Source organism: Tachysurus fulvidraco, chromosome 20 (genome assembly GCF_022655615.1).
Source record: "Tachysurus fulvidraco isolate hzauxx_2018 chromosome 20, HZAU_PFXX_2.0, whole genome shotgun sequence".
Taxonomy (NCBI): Eukaryota; Metazoa; Chordata; class Actinopteri; order Siluriformes; family Bagridae; genus Tachysurus; species Tachysurus fulvidraco.
In genome coordinates, this window is record NC_062537.1 from 5,245,624 (window position 1) to 5,261,328 (window position 15,705).

The 15,705-nt window shown below is 40.8% G+C and overlaps 2 protein-coding genes across 6 annotated transcripts in view; both read left to right on the top strand.

Moving 5' to 3' along the window:
• Positions 1 to 208: 208 nt before the first annotated feature.
• On the top strand, positions 209 to 13,528 carry LOC113638448 (M-phase phosphoprotein 9). The gene is made up of 24 exons (XM_027139668.2): positions 209 to 336; positions 1,454 to 1,695; positions 2,336 to 2,483; positions 2,803 to 2,892; positions 3,290 to 3,720; positions 3,928 to 4,072; positions 4,255 to 4,327; positions 4,515 to 4,618; positions 4,706 to 4,828; positions 4,933 to 5,192; positions 5,752 to 5,901; positions 6,083 to 6,170; positions 6,832 to 7,047; positions 7,246 to 7,293; positions 7,384 to 7,448; positions 7,530 to 7,631; positions 7,987 to 8,094; positions 8,366 to 8,517; positions 9,371 to 9,538; positions 10,013 to 10,133; positions 10,220 to 10,308; positions 10,944 to 11,110; positions 11,932 to 12,000; positions 12,317 to 13,528. Exons 2-24 carry the CDS (start codon positions 1,490 to 1,492, stop codon positions 12,416 to 12,418), a joined length of 3,225 nt encoding a protein of 1,074 aa, XP_026995469.2. The 5' UTR covers positions 209 to 336; positions 1,454 to 1,489; the 3' UTR covers positions 12,419 to 13,528.
• A 732-nt stretch (positions 13,529 to 14,260) lies between these two features.
• Positions 14,261 to 15,705, top strand: part of LOC113638447 (membrane-associated phosphatidylinositol transfer protein 2) — a 49,572-nt gene continuing 48,127 nt past the window's right edge. For 2 of the 5 annotated variants that reach the window (XM_027139661.2, XM_027139665.2), the window contains exon 1: positions 14,263 to 15,019. The gene's annotated coding sequence lies outside the window, so the exon portion shown is untranslated. Of the gene's footprint in view, positions 15,020 to 15,058 lie in introns of those variants that run through there. The other 3 variants (XM_027139666.2, XM_027139664.2, XM_047804925.1) reach the window with 3 other exon arrangements.

Consider the following 15,705-nt stretch of genomic DNA (forward strand, 5'->3'; position numbering starts at 1 on the left):
ATATATATAACTTTTTTAATATATATATATATTTATTTGTGTTTATTTGTGCCTTTATTTTTACAAAGGCCAAAGTTTACATAAAGCCCTCCAATCAGCTTTACTGTTGTGTTCTTGAGCGTGCTGAATGTGGGCTTTTCCACCAATCACAGAGCCAGACAGAAAATTGAAATTTTCTTTTGACCAATGAAATCGCTTTTCCGGAACTCTTTCAGCTAATGGCGTCCCGCGCGGCGCATTGTGCCGTTAGTGGGCGGAGATTGAACTCGGTACTGCAGGGAAAGAGGCGCAAAAGCGATACGTCAAAATGGGAGACGTGACGATACAAGTTCACAAGTGAGTGTGGCCAGTTTTATATTCACAACATGTCACCATCGGCTGCTTTAACTCTGAGGTGCCGCTGGAAATGTTGTCGTAGCCGAGAAACCTTTGTGCGTCGCATATTAAGTCTCCGTGGCAGCGGCTAGCTGGCGTTAGCCAGCAGGAAGTGTGTTTGCTAGTTAGCTTAGCCATGTAGCTTTGGGGCCGAGTTCCAAATTTCATAAAATTTTCTTTGTAGGCGCACTACAGAGGGATGAAGTTTGAGTTCATGACCTTCTGTAGTGTCCCATGTTTGTCCAATAAGGAGTGATTTGGGATTCAGCCTTCGGCGCTTTGCTGTTATTCACCTGTTTAGGTCGTATGAATCAGGCTAAAGAAGTTATGGATGATGCCTCACTGGTTAATTCTCTTGCTAGTATCACAATAAAACATTGATTTTCTAATGTCTTGTACTCGTCTTGTCTGCTTTTAAAGATAAACGGGATAGAGCTTTGCATGTGGTTTTAAAAGGAAAGCTTCACCCTCAAACACATGAAATATGGATGTGTTGGACTGTTTGCGGTGTGTTTAGTGATTGTGGTGCTAATCTGTAGGCTGGTCTCTGTGTTTTTTTGTTATTCACTGATGTTGACATTGTTATTAAGATGAAAGTTGAAGCTTCAGAGCCTGATCCGATGTGTATAAGCAGCATGTATAGAGGTGGAAGTGCTTATTAGGTAGAGATGAATTTCACCACATCTCTACAATCAGCAGGCAGTCGAACAGCCTTGTGGGTAATGTTTACAAAATACTGATCCGATATTGACAACCTATTTTAAGCAAGTGAAGTTATGTTGCCAAATTACTCGATGGTACGGTGGCACCAACCTTTGTGTCCTATTTCATTTAAAGATCTGCGTCCGATTTGGCATCTCTCGAAAAATTGTCCGTAGTGTGTGAGTGAATGAGAGTGTGTGCCCTGCAATGGGTTGGCACTCCGTCCATGGTGTATCCTGCCTTGATGCCCAATGACGCCTGAGATAGGCACAGGCTCCCCGTGACCTGAGAAGTTTGGATAAGTGGTAGAAAATGAATGAATGAATCTGCGTCCGGTCAGTGGAACGTCGATCTAATCTCATTTCTCTTTCTTTAGGTCTTGCGTGCACTCGTTTAGCCTGGCTGCATAAGCATGTCCACAGATGACAGCATCTCAGAGGACGTGTCTAGCTCCGTGGCACTGAGCCACGACCACACAAGCCCCAATGGAGGGAAGGAGAGCGAGGCGTCCGTGGTTTCCTCCGCAGACACAGTATCAGGGCTGGCTCTTCCCGAAGAGGCAGCTGTGATAACGCGACCATCCAGCACACCAGCATGCACCATTTCCAGCAAAATAAGGTTTTTTATGGGACTTTTTATGATGAGAAATGATAGAGCTTCACAGAGACTTCAAAAAGACCAATGATCTTTGTTTTGTGTGTGTGTGTGAGAGAGAGCAGATGTGTTTGCTTGGCATCTTCTGTCCAATACCCTCAAGTGTGCTGGCCTACAATTGAACCACAACAAAAACAAAATCAGACACAGATTAAATACTCTGTAGAATGTGTAAAGCCCCGGCCCTTGGGGACTGCATTACAGTAGCAGCTCGTCAGCAACACACATGGCTCATGTTGACTTCCGACACCGTCATCCCTGATTTGAACGTGTACGGCGTAATTCAAAAACGCACAGCATGTCTTCAGCTAGGATCTCATCCTCGTTAAAGGAGTTTTAGGATTTAATTTTTTTTTGTTTTGTTGTCTGTTTTGGATTACAGTTTTGGATTTTGTTTGGGAATTTTTGTTGTGTTTTCAGATTTTGTTTAGTTGTTATTTTCATGTGTTGGTTCGTTTTTGTTGTGCAGTGTTATTGGATTTGGGTTTGTGCCTGGAAATTTTGTCGTAATTTTGTCTATGTGACTGTTTTTAATGTTTGTTTTGGTTCTTGTACAGTGTTATCTCTCAGACAACATGTATGTATTTTTTTTTGCTAATAACAGGAGTCTGTGTCTCAGTGGTGCTGAGGAGGATTTCAGCTCAGGGAGAAGTCTTCCCTTCATCAACCCCAGTTCTTTAGAGACGCTTCGAGCTTTGGTGCACGAGATCCAGAGCAGCGAGACTGACCCTGAGATCTGGAAAAACTGTGAGGTGCTCAATGACAGATTTGCTGTTTTTTTTTGTTTGTTTGTTTTTTTTTTTTTTAAGATTTGGAAATTCGGATGCAGTCAGTTACTCAGGTTTCTGGGTCATAACTGAGAGCTTCCCTAAGGACTTCTTATGAGCCGTGGTCGTGAGAGAACACGCAGCTGAGACCCCACAAGTGACAGAATTTTTTAAATGTTCTCTTGGTTTGTTTGTGCAGCCAGATACATGAGTTGAATGAATTTTGAAGTCTCTCTTTAACACTAACATCCGTACGTACATGTGAAAATAACGTTTCTCCATTGGGTTGTTTCTCTCCAAACAGGGCAGGTGGCTCCACCTCTTTCAGCTGGTGGAAAAGCAATATCAAGAACAAATTCTTGCTCAGCAAGATCAGTATCAGTGCCAAATACAGGTCAGTTGGAGGAACTGAAATAATTGCTAACATTTAGCAAAATATGTATTTTTTTTCTTTATATACGGTTAGTGTTTTGAAGTATTCAGTGCTTTATCCTGCTCTGGGTCATGTTGGATCTTGAGCCAAATCCCAGGAGGAACACTGGACAAGAGGCAGTGCATCTCACACACACACATTTTACACAGTGCATCTCTCACACACTCACACACACATATGCACACAAATACACACATACATTTGTACGCTCATTCACATCTAGAGGCATGTTACTGTAGCCAATCCTATTAGCATGTTTTTGGGTTTGGGAGGAACCCAGAGAACCTGGAAGAATCCTACAGAGATGAAGAGAAAATGTAACACTCAGGCTTTGCCATTGATGCTCTATTTTCTTTAGCTCATTCAGGACGAGATCAAAGCATTAGTGCAGCTACAGAAGCAGCAAAGTGGTGCACGGTCGAACCCCTCAGGCACAGTCAAGACTTTGGAGCCTCCAGCGGACCTGAAGCATGAAATCCAGGCTTCTAGCCCCACAAATGTCAGTTCTAATCCTCAGGAGAGCTCAGACGATGGCTTGGTGACTGTCCAGAGCAGTGGCTATGGCACTCTGTCCACATGGGAGCCTGGAACGACAACGGCGAGTCTGGAAGGAAAGGACAGGGTGTTGTTCTCACGAAAAGAGCAGGATGGCAGCACTTCACGCTCCCTTTTGGCTAAAACACAGGGGCAAGACAGAATCCCGAGCAGGAATGCAGCTTCTAATACTTCACCTCACACAGCTTCTTCAACCGTGCCAAATCATCCTGCTGACCAGCAGAGGCTAAACAGGTGGGAAGCTTTTCAGTGTGAAACAGATCTTTTGTATTTGTGCCAAGTTACATAAAGCAGAACATTGTTACTGAAATGTAGGAGATCAGATAAAAAAGTAAAGACAGACATAAAAGTGTAAGTATTTGTTTTATTTGCTAGAAGGTTTTCTTAGTTGACTTGATTTTTTTTATTTTTTTTTTGGTTTGTGCTGTTACAACATTCTAGTCAACCGCTGACCTCCTGGGCCCAGAGGCAGAAACATATTCAGAGAAAAAGCAAAACGGCAAAAAAACAGTCACTGCAGACGCAGGGTAGAGAAGCTAGCAGGCCAAGTGGCTCTCCCAAGGAACATATGGAACATGTGGATGAAGTAAGTGACAGATTTTTCAATTCAATTTAGTTGTTTTGTTCCCAACTGATAAACGGTATCACTCTGGCAACCAGCAGAAGGAACGCCTACTGGCGACTGCATAGTACAGCGGCAAAAGACTTATAAAAAATATATATATACATAGATGCACCCTCTGAGTCTGTGTGTATTTTTCTCTTCAGGTTCGACACAGTGTAGTTTATTCGAACCACGCTGCCCTGAAGAGGACTGACAGCCTTGTGTCCGAAGCCTCGGGTAACGTTTGTGTAGTGAATCTGACTCTGTTTTCTGACAGTGTGTTAATGCTAACATTGTTCAAAAGCAGTAGTAATAACTTTAATAATTATCCTAATGCCACAGAGCTAGACAATCTTGCCAATTTAGTCCACTTTGCAATTTCAGCTGCTTATGTTTATTGTTTTCTTGCAATATGCATTCACAGGTCTTACTTACTGGAAGCTGGAAGAAGGCGAGCTTTATCGCCCTCTACCAGACAGCTTTGAAAACCGCTCTTTCCTTCTAATGCAGGATGTTAACCTGAGCCAGGTAAATATATTTTTTCAGTATCAGTTGTTTTATTTTATTTATTTTTTTGAGTGCTTGTAATTGACTATGTGTGTTGTGTACATGCAGCCTTCAGAAGATGAGGCACGACTATCTCTGTCTCTCCGAGAGATCTACCAGAACAAGCAGACGGTGGATCCTAAAGGCCAGGAGTGGGACTCCTTAATCAACTCTGATGCATCTTCTCCTCAGGTGAGCACTGAAAAAGGTTCATTTAAAAGTCCATGTCTGTTATTAGGCTTGTTTGAAGCTAACTTGGACTTTGACTTAGACTTACTAAACCTCCTGTGATGCAGGTGCTGACTCTGGACCCGGGAGCTCATACGAGGCAGTCAGAGCGTACATCAGGCTTTACGTCTCCCTCTCGCTTCAGCAGCCCCACCTCGCCCATATCGCACACCTCACCCACCGTTCCCCGAGTGTACAGTGAAGATGAAGGAAGCCGCACCGCCACCACGACACTGCAGGCCACTGGCTCGTCTGTACACGAGCCACGACCGGACAGCAGGAAACCGGATGCTTCGGCTTCCCTGGACGACCCTGTGGTACTCTCATTGTAAGACTCACTACCCAGAACTACCTAGTACAAAGTACGTTTTTATTCAGAACAACATTTATACAAGGGATATTGACTTCAGAGAAAAGTGTCTATTCAATTTAGATTATTTACACTTATTTATGGAGCTTAAAATATGAATTTTCTATATACAAATTTTGTAGATACTTTGACAAAAGTATTCTATTTTAAATAAATCTTTACATAAAGACATATATACACTCAAGACGGTTAGGTTTGTTATCAGAATGTGAATGTAAGAAGATAGATTCAGCTTTCATTTTCTGGGCTTTATATTTAAACAACTCCTGAGCAATGTGTAATAAAATCAAATGTTTTACTGGCTCTGATGGCTTATTAGTACACCAGTGGCTGGATATTGTTGTATGTCCAACGCCTGTGCGATGACTCTTATTGATTATCCCTCTTTTCTCACTGGCTTGCTTTTCTCCCATAAACAGCTCTCTGGTATTCATGTTAGTATCCATGCTTTACAGGTGACTTTTACTCAGGACTAAAAGCAAGTTGTGTAGGATTAACCTGCTTGGTTTTGTTCCAGACTGAGACAGAAACAGAGGGAGAAGCACGCACGGCACATAGAAGACCTCCGAGCATACTACGAGTCAGAGATCAGCGCCCTGAAGGAAAAGCTAGATTTGGTCAGTTTACCTCTGGACATGGAGAAAAGCAACCAGATCCTTCTAGAACGGTCAGACTCTCTGTATATATGTGTATGTGTATGTATATATATATATATATATATATATATATATATATATATATATATATATATATATATATATATATATATATATAGTGCTAATTGCCCTGTATCAGTTAATAATATAATAATATTGTCTATAACCGAATCAGTTTTCTGTCGGTAACAGGTGTGAACACTTGGAGCGGGCTCTTACAGAGGCGAGTATGCGCATCAGAGAACTGGAGAATAAGAACCGCCACCTGGAGAGACAGCTGGTAAGAGTCCCAGCTCTCCTCTATAATGTACAGCTTTGAACTGATTTATTACTGTACAGTGATTTTAACACGCAAAGAGTAAATAAATGTTTATGTGGATATAGAAATGATTAATCAAACATATGACCTGGATCTAATCTCTGAATACCTCAAATGTGCAAATCCTGAATGTTTCATTTACCTTAATCCAAATTGCTCTAATTTTAAACACCAAATTCTTATACTGAAAATGCCTCATTGCACTAATTGTATTATATTTCCCTAATTCAAAATTTCTCATTTTCCTAAACCCAACTACCATTTTGCCAGAATCCCAAATTCTGTATTGCCTTCATTTAGAATACAAACATTTCCCTGTTTCTAAATGCTGTTTTGCCCAAATCATCAATACCACAATGCCCTAATGTAGGATGCCTTTTTCCTCTAATCCTGAATACTACAGAGCCTAAGATTTTTTTTAACTCCTCCATATGGCAAATACAATACTTTTAAAATGCTAAAATTACCTTTAATACATTTACTGGATATTTATTCATATATGCCTATATTTGGGGAGTGGGGAGGGCATTTTGTCATGCCTCCCAGGCTAAGGTGCTAAAATGATTAGTGCTGCTGTCTGTGTAAAATAAACAATATACAGTGAACTGATATGTTGGTCCAGGCGGAGTGGCCCGAGTGCTACGATGCAGCCAGTTCCACAGTGAAGGCCCTGCAGCAGCGTCTGGAGGAGAGCAAGCAGAGCAGCAAGGAAAAAGACAACATCGTGAACAAGCTGAGGAGCCGCCTGCACCAGCTGGAGGAGGCTGTACAAAACGCCTGCAGAGACGTGGACGAGAAGGAGGCACGCATGAAGAAAGAGCACAAGATGCTGCAGGACGTGAGCTCATTCCTTGTCCCTGTTTATACCGATTTTATATCACCTAAATTTTACCCTCCTTTAAGTACACAGCATGTACTCTCTAAACAAGCGTTACTATAGAGACACATCATGCTTGTCCAGCTAACATTAAGAAATATACGGTTTAGTTTGAGGCTGTCTGAGGATCGTGTGGTCATTTATTCTTCCCCCTTTCAGCTACTTCAAGAGTACGACTCATTAAGAAAAGATCACGAGAGAGCGAAGGTAATATATGTATTTAAATATTCTTTCAACAACAGCAACAACTAGAAGTGAGCTCGTTCCGAGAGGATAAATCTGTTTCATTCTCTCCAGGACAATTTGGTGTCGACCGAAAATAAACTCTACGACGCCAAGGAAGAAATAGCAGAACTGAAAAGGTAGAACTCTGGACAAAATCCGACGTGTTGTGAAAGGTGTGGAAAAAGGTTTGTAAATGTTACATTCTATTTTTTGTCTAGGATCATTTCTAAACTGGAAGCCCAAGTGAAGCAGCTGGAACATGAGAACATGGCTAAAACTCGTCAGGCTTTTCACAACCACTTGCAGCCTTCGGGAGCTGGGTAAGAGATTTTCTCCCTCTCTGATATTCAGTCTGTTAAATTATATCACCATGGATCAGAACATGATTCTTTCTCAAAACAACCGATACGTCTTCAGGGCAGTCACAAAGTGTACGCATGCCTTAAATTTGTTAAGGAATCCGTCATTGTTTCTTCAGTTTGATCATCCTTGAGATGTTTGTATACACGTTGATTAATTTTCTACATAATAAATAATAGTACCCTAAGTGTATAATATATCACAGTAACCTTTCATTGGTATCATTAGTAATTAAGGCTGCACAATACAGACATGCGACACTGCAGGAAATTTTGTGTACAGTGATACCTGCTGTTGCTTGAATTTCCCCTTCAGCTTATACCACCATCCTGATCTTCTACTTTCACCAAGCAAAAGGCAGCGTGATGTGGAATACGGCACAAAGAATCCTGGAGTCTTAGAAAAAGGAGGAATAGGAAGAGGGTACGGCTTTAATTACTGCCATATCATTGCTTCACCGGTACAAAGGTTTGATTTAAGATAGAGTAAGTGTGAGATGTACAGTGTAGTGTACAATATATAGATACAGAGTGATCATAGAGCTCAGCTATACAATTTATTGCTATCGATTTATTGAACAAGTGATGAAGGCCGATGCCATCATAAGAAGCACCTATATTGTATTCTGTGACAATATTCTGTCCTCGTCATGTGGCAAAACTCCACTGACATGACCTGCCACTTCTCTTCCTAGCCGTCCTTCACCTCCAGACAGAGAGCAGACGCACGAGGAGCCGACGAGGAGAGACGTGTCCCTGACCCCCATGATGAAGGCTCTGATTCAGTTGGAGGACACCAAAGCCACAGAAGGACGGGCTGTGACAAAACCCCACTGTGGTTCTCCCAGTAAGACATACATGCTTCATAATTGCTTCTGCTATGTCTGGTCAAGTGAGCAGGTCTTTCATACTGTTATGGTTCAGTCATACTCGCTTTTGGCTACATGAATAGGAACAGGCATTGTGTAGATGGTATCCTGCACTCGTTTGAAAGGATGAAATATAGCTTTTATCTGTCCACATGCGTGTTATCAGCATTGTTATTGTAACTTGTGCCATGTGTTACAAATACTGAATGTGATGAGGGTTTCAGACTAAAGGGCCACTAAGGGGGAGGTAACATGGTGTAACATGTGATGTCCACACTAAAATAGATCTTTGACAACTTCTGACCCCGGTGGGGATTATATTTGATCTGGCTATGATCCACTGTTCTCACACAGGCACAAAAGGTCGAGTGTGTATCTGTAGGAAACAATGAAAAGTCGTTCATAGCAGCAAGGGTTTTAGTGGATTAGGTTTTCCTAGTGTTATTTTAAGTATAAGTAAAAAAAAATGTACATACAGTTAAGATTTAATTGTAAAAACAATAAATAATAGTAAAAAATTCTGGAAAGCGAAGAGGGTCATAAAACACAACCTTTTTTGTGGATTGTTGACGTGGTCTTGTTAAATCTTTTGGAATTATTTATTTCCCTTTATTTCCCTGCCATTATTTAAAAATGCAAACTTGCCATTTAGTGTTTAGTTTGTTGGTGGACTCATTTTGTTGTGGTCTAACTGTATGTGTTGGAGGATTAAGAAGGAGAACCACAGCAGCCTTTGTGAGAGCTTTTGTTGGTGTAAGTATTTTATTGATATACGTGTGTGTGTGTGTGTGTGTGTGTGTGTGTGTGTATGTGTGTGTTTGTGTTTTGCAGGGTTAGGAAGTAAAAGACCCACAGTAGCATTTGTGGACAGTGTAAGAGTGCCTTTATTGGAAAAAGGTGAAGCTGTACTCAGAGCTCAAAGGAGTCTTTCTCCAGAAGGCCATCGCTCATCATCTCTTCCCCCCAAAGCACAAAGAGCAGGTCCTCCTTCCACACCGAGTACGTAATCCATGCCACCATGCTGAATAATCTACAAACAGAACAAGTTTATGATCATTAGTCGTCATTAGTGCCAAAATGTCATTTTAAAAAAGAAAAATTTAAATTGAAGTATACATGCTGAATTGTTTGAGCAGAGCAGAGTGTAGCGCTGACGTTAATAACAATATATGTGAAGAACATTTTGAATGTTCTATCGCTTGTTTCCGAAGAAACTATGGATATAGTTTCAAAAACGCTTTTTTTTTTTTCATCATTTTTTTTAAAGGAGTCATATTTGTTATTATAGCATGGGGAAATCACTACTTCACAAGATGGTACATATAACACCTTTCTTTTTTGAGGTCAAAGAACTTTTCAAATGCCTTCACTGTTACTTAGCAACACAGGATTAATTGAAATGATGCAGATTGGAAAAAAAGATAGATGCAAGATGTTTGAGGTGGTCTCTTCTTTTCCTTTAAATTATTTTAGCAAAGAGAGAAACTCTGCTCTATCCGCTCTCGGCAAAGTCCAGTCCTAAGCGATGCCCAACAGAGAACGTGTCCACTGCATTCGGTCGCCCCATGCATTGCCAAAAGCACCTGCATAACAGGTATATGCAGAGTTTAACGTTGCTGTACTGCTTACATTCTTTTTCCCGTGAACATCGTCTTATCGTCCGTCTTTCCGTTGCTCCAGGTTTGATTTGCACTGTGATCAAACGGGTTTCAACTCGCCGCCGCCGTCTCGCCGCAACTCGAGAACAAGGCTGCAGCTCACGCCAGAAGGTAGCGTCGTTTTTACAGACGTATCTATACTTGGTTAAATATTTCATCAAACTAACATGCAAGCTGATGTGCAGCAGCACTCGGATCATTAGAACAAATCCTTGTCACTCTAGATACTGATGGATTTGATATTGTTGTCTTAGTGAAAATATCAAGGTACATTCTTTTGAAAAATTTGATGCCAAGACTCTTGCTAAACCTTTACAGTTATATTCCAGTGCTGTTAAATCAGTTTATATTTAACGCACTTGCTTTAATTCTGTACGGTTCTGTAGTAACCACCTATGGATTATTACACTTTTTCGCTCCACATGATTTAAGACTATTAAATAAATAGAATACAGCAACCCTTGCTGTTATTTCGCAGAGAAATTGTTTAATCACAAATATGGAAGAAAGATGATGTATGAAATTAATGGCTAGAATGTAAATTGATAAGAAATGAGATCTGTTCTTTAATTAATAGATATGTAACTGCTGTGATATATTACCCCTCTCGTTAGTTATCCACCTAATGAACACTGACACGCGAGTAGAAAATAAACCTGTGAGCAATGAGGGTCCCCCCCCCCGCAACCCAAACCTTGCATGTAAGCTCTATATTCGATATAAGGCTTTTTATCACTATTTCACAGGTGAAACTCCAGCACAGGCTTTAGAGAGCAGTGAATCTGACGAGCAAGAGGTTACAGACCTGGACCTGCTAACCCACAGCCATGAGGATGAGCTTATCCTCCCTCGTGTTCAGTCTCTAGACGATGCTGAGAAGCTGTTCGACGAGCTCGCGCAGGAGAAACAGCAGGTGAGCCTGGAATCCACTTTTTCTCATTTTTGGTTCTTTGTGCTGTGCAAGATCTCTTTCTCTTCCTCCTTTCTTCCTTGTCTGTCTGTCGGGATATTTCTCGTCCTGTGAATTTTATGGATTAAGACACGACAGCTAACCTGGCACATGGAAGCTAATTAATAAATTCATTTTTTTTTTTACTTTTGGGAAACCAATAAGAACATCGTTAATGACATGAAAAACATATACAGAATGTTGTGAAAGAGAGACTGGGGCTGATTTCTTCCAAACATAGATTGTGGATTCACACATCAGATCTAGAGATGTAAGTGATTACATTTGGTGAAAGACCCCCTAAATCCGCTTCCCTGTCACATCTGTAACACGTCAAATTAGACAAGATAGAACACACGAAAAGAAGCGTCCCACGTTACATATCTAACGCAAGTCTTTCAGAGCTGTTTGCTGTCATTATTTTTGACAATCCGTTGAGCGCAACCAGTCGCAGGGAGCTGTAACACTGTCACTCAGTCTGAGCCAAAACACATGGCCCAAAAACATATCAGCATGTTTTACCCACTGACTCTCTGTCTTCAGCTGTATGGCTTCAGTCCAGCTCAGAACATCATCACTGTACAGTTCCTCTTAAGTTAGCTTCCATCTCTGAGCTAAAATTAGGGATTATAAACTAGAACAAAGTTTTTCCCTCTTGCCTATTAAAGCAGTGCTCATTTAAAGCTCCACCGTTCCAGCTGCTCTCAGTCACCAGCTGCTTCGTTCGTTTTCTAAACCGTGCGTTTTGCCAACATCAAAATAGTTATTTCGTTTCTTTCCCACAGATCGAGGCAGCACTCAGTCGCATTCCTGGGGCTGGAGCCAGGGTCACCTTGCAGACCAGGCTGGATCAGGTACATGTGTAGTTGAGTGCTAAAATCCAAATAAGACATGGGACAAGACAATCCAAAGAATATGTTTAGATATGAACAGTGTTAAAAGTTTGCAACTGAATGCCCTATTCAGTCCGGATCCATAAGTATTTGGACGGCACATTCTGACCAATCAGAACGATGAATTTTACAGCAACGCCTTGCCAATGGGGGGTGCAAACTTTTGCACTCAGCTATCCACTTTGCTGTTTATTTCTGATTTATCCTCCTTGTGGCCACGTTTATTAAAAACGTTTTTTTTATTCTATATATCATATCCTATCTTATCTTTTTCTAGGCGTCTTTAGAGAACCGTTTGGAAAAAGTGAACCGTGATCTGGGATCCATCCGCATGACTCTGAAAAGATTCCACATTCTTCGCTCCTCTGCCAACATATAGCGAGCGGTCGCTTCTCTCTCCTAAGGATTGTAAAAGGTTTTTGACTGACTGGGACACAGGACACTTCCACTGTACATAATAACTATGGTCAATATTTCTACTTTTGTTATGGTAGGATATTTTTTATGTTTATATGATATGTTTTAATACGCAGTACAGAAACTCATTTTTATAGTATATTTTAATACACAGATTTGTTTAAAAAAGATGTACTTTTTTATCTCATGTAAGTATGTCGTATGCTTGAACGATTCAGGTTGACTTTTTCTTTTCTCTTCGTTTTGCTGCTGATACAATGAACAGCAAAAAAGAACAGAACAGGACATTTAGAGGGTTGATTTTTTTTATTGTTCATTTTTTTCATTTGTTTTATTGTGCAGTTAATGTCACTGTTTATTTAAAAAAACAAAAAACCCACTTTTTTTATTCCAGTTGTACTTGAATCTTGTTTATTTATTCTTTTTTTTATCCAACAAGTTTTTTTTTCTGCTTGTGAGCCATTTTGATTCAACAGTTCCTGTGCCACATGTGAAGATTTTATATAACACCTCAAATAGATTTTAGCTTTAGTTTCCTTTATGCGTCATTTCACGAATCGACCAACTCTCTCACACTTTCTGTACCTAGACATCAGCTTCTCTTTTAAACATTCCGCACATTACTTTTCTTACTTCTTCCTTCGACTATATCGATTGTTTATGCACTCTTTTACAAGGCAGAACTTCGACACCTTGAGATGTGTGTGCCACTTTGAATAGGATGCCTTTGTAATGCATGGAAAAGTGAAAGAATTTGAAATAATTCACTTTAATACTCTTGAATTAGGCTCTTTCATTCCCTGTAGATCACGGGATTGCTATTTACTCTTATTACCAAGCACCTCAATAAAAAAATATTTCAAAATGCAAAACTAGCTGTCGCAGTTGTTACGGCTTCGAGTTAGAAAGACGGGAATTAAAATCCGAGGGCTGCCAGACAGCCGCCGATGATGATGCAGCCCTTGAGCGATGTCCGTTAAGCTCATCTGCTCTGTTATTGGATTGGATTCTGCCTCAGTTTTAAGATGCATAGCTTTTTTTTTCTCTCCAAATGAATAAATGTAAAAACTCATTACACTGCTGAAGTGATTTTCTGGCGCTGCTAGTAATAGGATTTTAAAATACTTTTATTGACCTACAAAGTATTAAATGGTCTTTGGCCTAAATATTTCAAGGGACTTATTAAAACACGGGGACTCACTGAGAAGACTAAAGGCTTTTCAGCAGGCAAAGTTTTATAGTGTAGCTAAGGCAGAATAACTTGTGACTGTCAGAAGGGAAGAAATACTTTGCAAATCTATTTGCTTACTTCACTTTCTTTGTGTTTCTTAATATCATATATCCACAGGTATAGCACTTTATATTAAGAAAAGCTTCTCGGAGCACACGATACATCAAACTTCAAGGTGGGCAGACTCAGGTGAATGGCCAGACTTGTTTGATTTGACAGGAGCCTTGTCGTAATTCCAACAATCACTCTTTGCTACCACGGTGAGCAGAAAGTCAACTCAGAATGCAATACATCAAAACATTAGGTGGATGAATGAATTACACCAGCAGTAAACCACATCAGAATTTAAGGCTATATTTAGATCCGTTGGTCGTAGAAAGACCCAGGAGATGGATCGAATTCAGCATCGTTACCAGAGTTAAATATGATTTTATCGGGTGTGATTCTGTCTGAAAAACCTGCTGTGTTTAATCTTGATTTCTTGATAGTGACATACAAATGGAAGAATGAGAATTTAGTGTTAACAGAATGAAGGGATGTACAGTCCAGAGTGATGGTGTGGGGAAGAGGTGGTGTGGGGATGTCCATTATTAGATTAGATTTGAAACAATGCCTGATTTTGCATAGAATTGTCTTCACTACATTCTTCCGTTTCAATCAGTGAGTTTCTGTGTGACAGGTCTTGTGTGTGTTGTTGTTTTTTGTGGCCACTAGGGAGCGCGCCAACCTTAAACAAAGCAGGATAAAGATCAATGGCGCGAGGAGGAGTAAATGTGTCTGATACAAGAACTTAATCATCACTGCGGAGATGATGATGATGATGATGATGATGCTTTCTGTTTCTTTGAGGATGATAAATAAGAGGAGGAAAGGAGGTGGAAAGCTGTGGCGGAATGCGGACTGTATATCGGCTTGTGTTTTTGACTGAGGCAGAACAGAGAGAGAGCGAGAGAGAGAGACATTGCTGCACATCTGGAGTCTCTGACAGCGACGAAGCGCGCGGACGATAAACAGCCAAAAACCTCTAGACTGCGCCTTGATGTGAGCGCGAGAGCGAAGACGCCACAGAAACCTCGCGCGTGCAAAGACGTTTAACTGGTTCGTCGCGTGCTAGGCAACGTTAGCGTGCACTGCTAGCTAACAGCGGGACATGTAGCATAGCATTGCACACTGACAACGTCGACCCGTGAAAGACAGACAAACATTTACACACACACACAGACAGGATGTTCATATGTTAGCTAGCTGGGGAATTTGCCAAACGAGTGGTCATGCCTCACCAATAGCCTAGTAGAGAAGCCCTTCGAGCTCCAAACCCAGTTAAGGTTACAGGTAAGTGGCTTTGTGCTTTCTTTCCTCAGGCGAGTTGTTTTTATTTGTGCGCCGTGTGCCCTAATGGAGGAAAAACACACTAGCTTTAGCCACATAGCTAACGTGTCTGTACCTGCTCGTGTCTCTTAACGTTGTTAAAACGATCACCTGATTCACTGCCTTGTTATTCCTTTCAATTTAAACGTGTAAAGAAGAAAGCAGGAGCTGGAAAACACGGGGTTTTATGTTTGCTTAGAAAGGTCGTGCTTAACATACATACTGTAAGGTTAACCTGCTTAGATGATCTATTTATCTATCTGTCTGTCTGTCTGTCTGTCTGTCTGTCTGCAGTTAATTTTCACAGCAGCATGAAGAGAAAAATGTGATTTTAGTTGACCATGGTTGTTTATACACCGTGGGCTGTTTAGAGTATTTCAGAAATCCCAGAGGATTGTACAGTATATAGTTTACACACATAATACACACACACACACACACACAATACACAATAGTGTGGAATAATAAACCAAAAACCATCCAGTGAGCCTTGATTCTTTGTGTGTAAATGCCTTTACTATTTGATAGAGCTCAGAGAAGGAAAGCCGTACCGGTTTGCTCTGACAGGAAGGTTATGGTAGCTCAAATAACCATGCTTTGCAACCAGGGTGAGCAGAAAAGCATCTCTGAGCAGGAATCTGAAGCTAGAG